At 37.1% G+C, this 2,091-nt stretch overlaps 1 protein-coding gene across 1 annotated transcript in view; it reads right to left on the reverse strand.

The window, feature by feature from the left end:
- Positions 1 to 352: 352 nt before the first annotated feature.
- Positions 353 to 2,091, reverse strand: part of gatm (glycine amidinotransferase (L-arginine:glycine amidinotransferase)) — a 7,648-nt gene continuing 5,909 nt past the window's right edge. Inside the window, exons 8-9 of the mRNA XM_014030467.1 lie at positions 1,445 to 1,561; positions 353 to 1,373 (exon numbers count right to left, since the gene is read on the reverse strand). Coding sequence (XP_013885921.1) covers positions 1,261 to 1,373; positions 1,445 to 1,561 — 230 coding nt within the window. The 3' untranslated portion in view covers positions 353 to 1,260. The remainder of the gene's footprint in view (positions 1,374 to 1,444; positions 1,562 to 2,091) is intronic.

The raw sequence follows: 2,091 nt of genomic DNA on the forward strand, positions 1-2,091 counted from the left end.
GGTTTTAATAATTCATCATTTCAATCAGATTTTATTTTGGTTGTTAGAATTTATCAGTTTTGACTATTTTTATTAATAATTTTGTTTTTTTGTTGTTGATTTAAGCTCTTTATTTCTGCCCCTCATAAATGCTTTTTTGGTTGTTTATTAAAGTAAACAACACAACAGCTTAGTGAGCAACTATTTAGATTTGTCTGTTAAGTTAAAGATAAATAAATGAAATAAAACATTTTATCACCTGCCTGTTTGGATCCACCTTCAGCCTCTCAGCAAAGGTTTGGATTATTTGGGTAATAATTATCAGCTGTGGCCAATTATTGAGTAAAAACATACAAAAACTCAACTAGACAACTCATTTCCTCAAGTTTATTGTTTCAAAAAACAACCAAAAAAGAAAAAACAAATCAAAGCTGAAAAATGACACTCTAAAGGAATCATAAGACATCAAGCTTTCAGCACGTTTGCATCTAAGCATCCAGAAATCGATGAGCTCGGACTGAAACTGGCCCAGGTGTGCAACAGGAGAGAACAGCAGAGGCAAAAGGTAGACAATATTTGATATGGACCACTTCGTATGAAAATATTTTAAAAAAATAATAATAATAAAGAATTCCTGGGAAATCGAATAAAGATGAGTAAAAATATAAGCAGAACTTTTCCTGTTGAATCAATTAAAACTTTACAAAATAAGAAACTATATGAGATAAGACGTTAAATTGTTTCCTGGCCTACCTAAAAGATTTATACATGACTTTATATAAAAAAACAGGTACTGGAAAGAGATGAGGGTGGTTTTCACTGAGCAGCTGAAAAAAAAAAACACCCTCAGCTTCATGAGGAGGTAGGTTTTCCGCCTCATGTACCCTTGTTTGGTGACATTCACATACCAAATTGTACCTTGTCCTCAAAGCTTCGGCTTGTTGGTGGGAAACACTTCAGCTTCGCAGTAGCCAGGCCAGAAATGCAGTTTTTATATTGAGATTCCCGACTGAAGGAAACAGATCGTTTGTCGCTATCCAGCCAATGTTTGACATTTATCTCTGAACAAAGCCGTTTGCAAAGAGGCAGCAAATCAAAAACATCCCTAAATGTTGGTTTAAGACACAAAGACACAATCCGGAGAGGAGCTGAAGACATTAAACTTTTCAAAGATTATTTCCTTTCACACAAAGTCTGAAGAAACTGCAGATTCATCACTAAGAATCCGGATTGAGGCTTTAGTTTCCAAAGCTCAATAAAAACTGCCCGTTTCTGGCGAGGCTAGTGGAAGTAGGACTGCAGGGTACCGCGGCGGCGGACATCGGTTGTCCAGCAGTGGAAGCCCCCACCAAGGGAGTTGGCATGGCGAATGTTCACCTTTATGGTCTGGATACCTGCAGGGGAACAAAAAGCGTTATTTCCTGGTTCTTGACGCTGAAAAGAGGCGGAGCCAGCCGACGCTCACCGAGGCTCTCGAACATTTTCTGAATGGTGGTTTCGTTGGCGTCCACCATGACTCGTTTCTCGTCCAACATGAGGACGTTCATGGACAGCCATTTGGAGGACATCCACAGAGGGTGATCTGCTCACAAAACAAAACAAAAACTACCGTCRTCAGAAAACACAAGTCTGAACGCTGAGTCAGCATCTTCTGCTGGTTCAGAATTTATTTTTTGTTTTTTTACAATCCTACTGCTCCTGCAGAGATTTAGACATTTTAGCTGTTTARGTAAAAACGTTCAGCTCATTCAGGAGAAGACGCTAAAACTTTTGGTTTTTGTAACTTTACCAACATATCTGCTTCAGTGTTTTATTTTTGTCTCCTTCAGCAGCTTAAACCATTTAAACAGCRTTTTGCTACTTTTTACATTTTGTTAGCATTTGTTAGTTTTACCTTTTAGCTAGTCTTTTGCTACTTAAAGCATTAAGTTAGCATTTATTAATTTTAGCTATASTGTTTTGCTGCTTTTACCAGCTTTTTGGTGCTTTTAGTGTTTTGCTGCATTTGTTGTTTTTTAGTTTTAGCTTCAGATATGATGTTGTCTTTAGTCTCTCTTCTCTACATGTTTATTGTTATTATTTCTATCATGTTTTTTCTTTGTCTCTTCCAGA

The sequence above is a fragment of the Austrofundulus limnaeus genome, unplaced genomic scaffold (genome assembly GCF_001266775.1).
Source record: "Austrofundulus limnaeus strain Quisiro unplaced genomic scaffold, Austrofundulus_limnaeus-1.0 Scaffold1066, whole genome shotgun sequence".
Classification (NCBI taxonomy): Eukaryota; Metazoa; Chordata; class Actinopteri; order Cyprinodontiformes; family Rivulidae; genus Austrofundulus; species Austrofundulus limnaeus.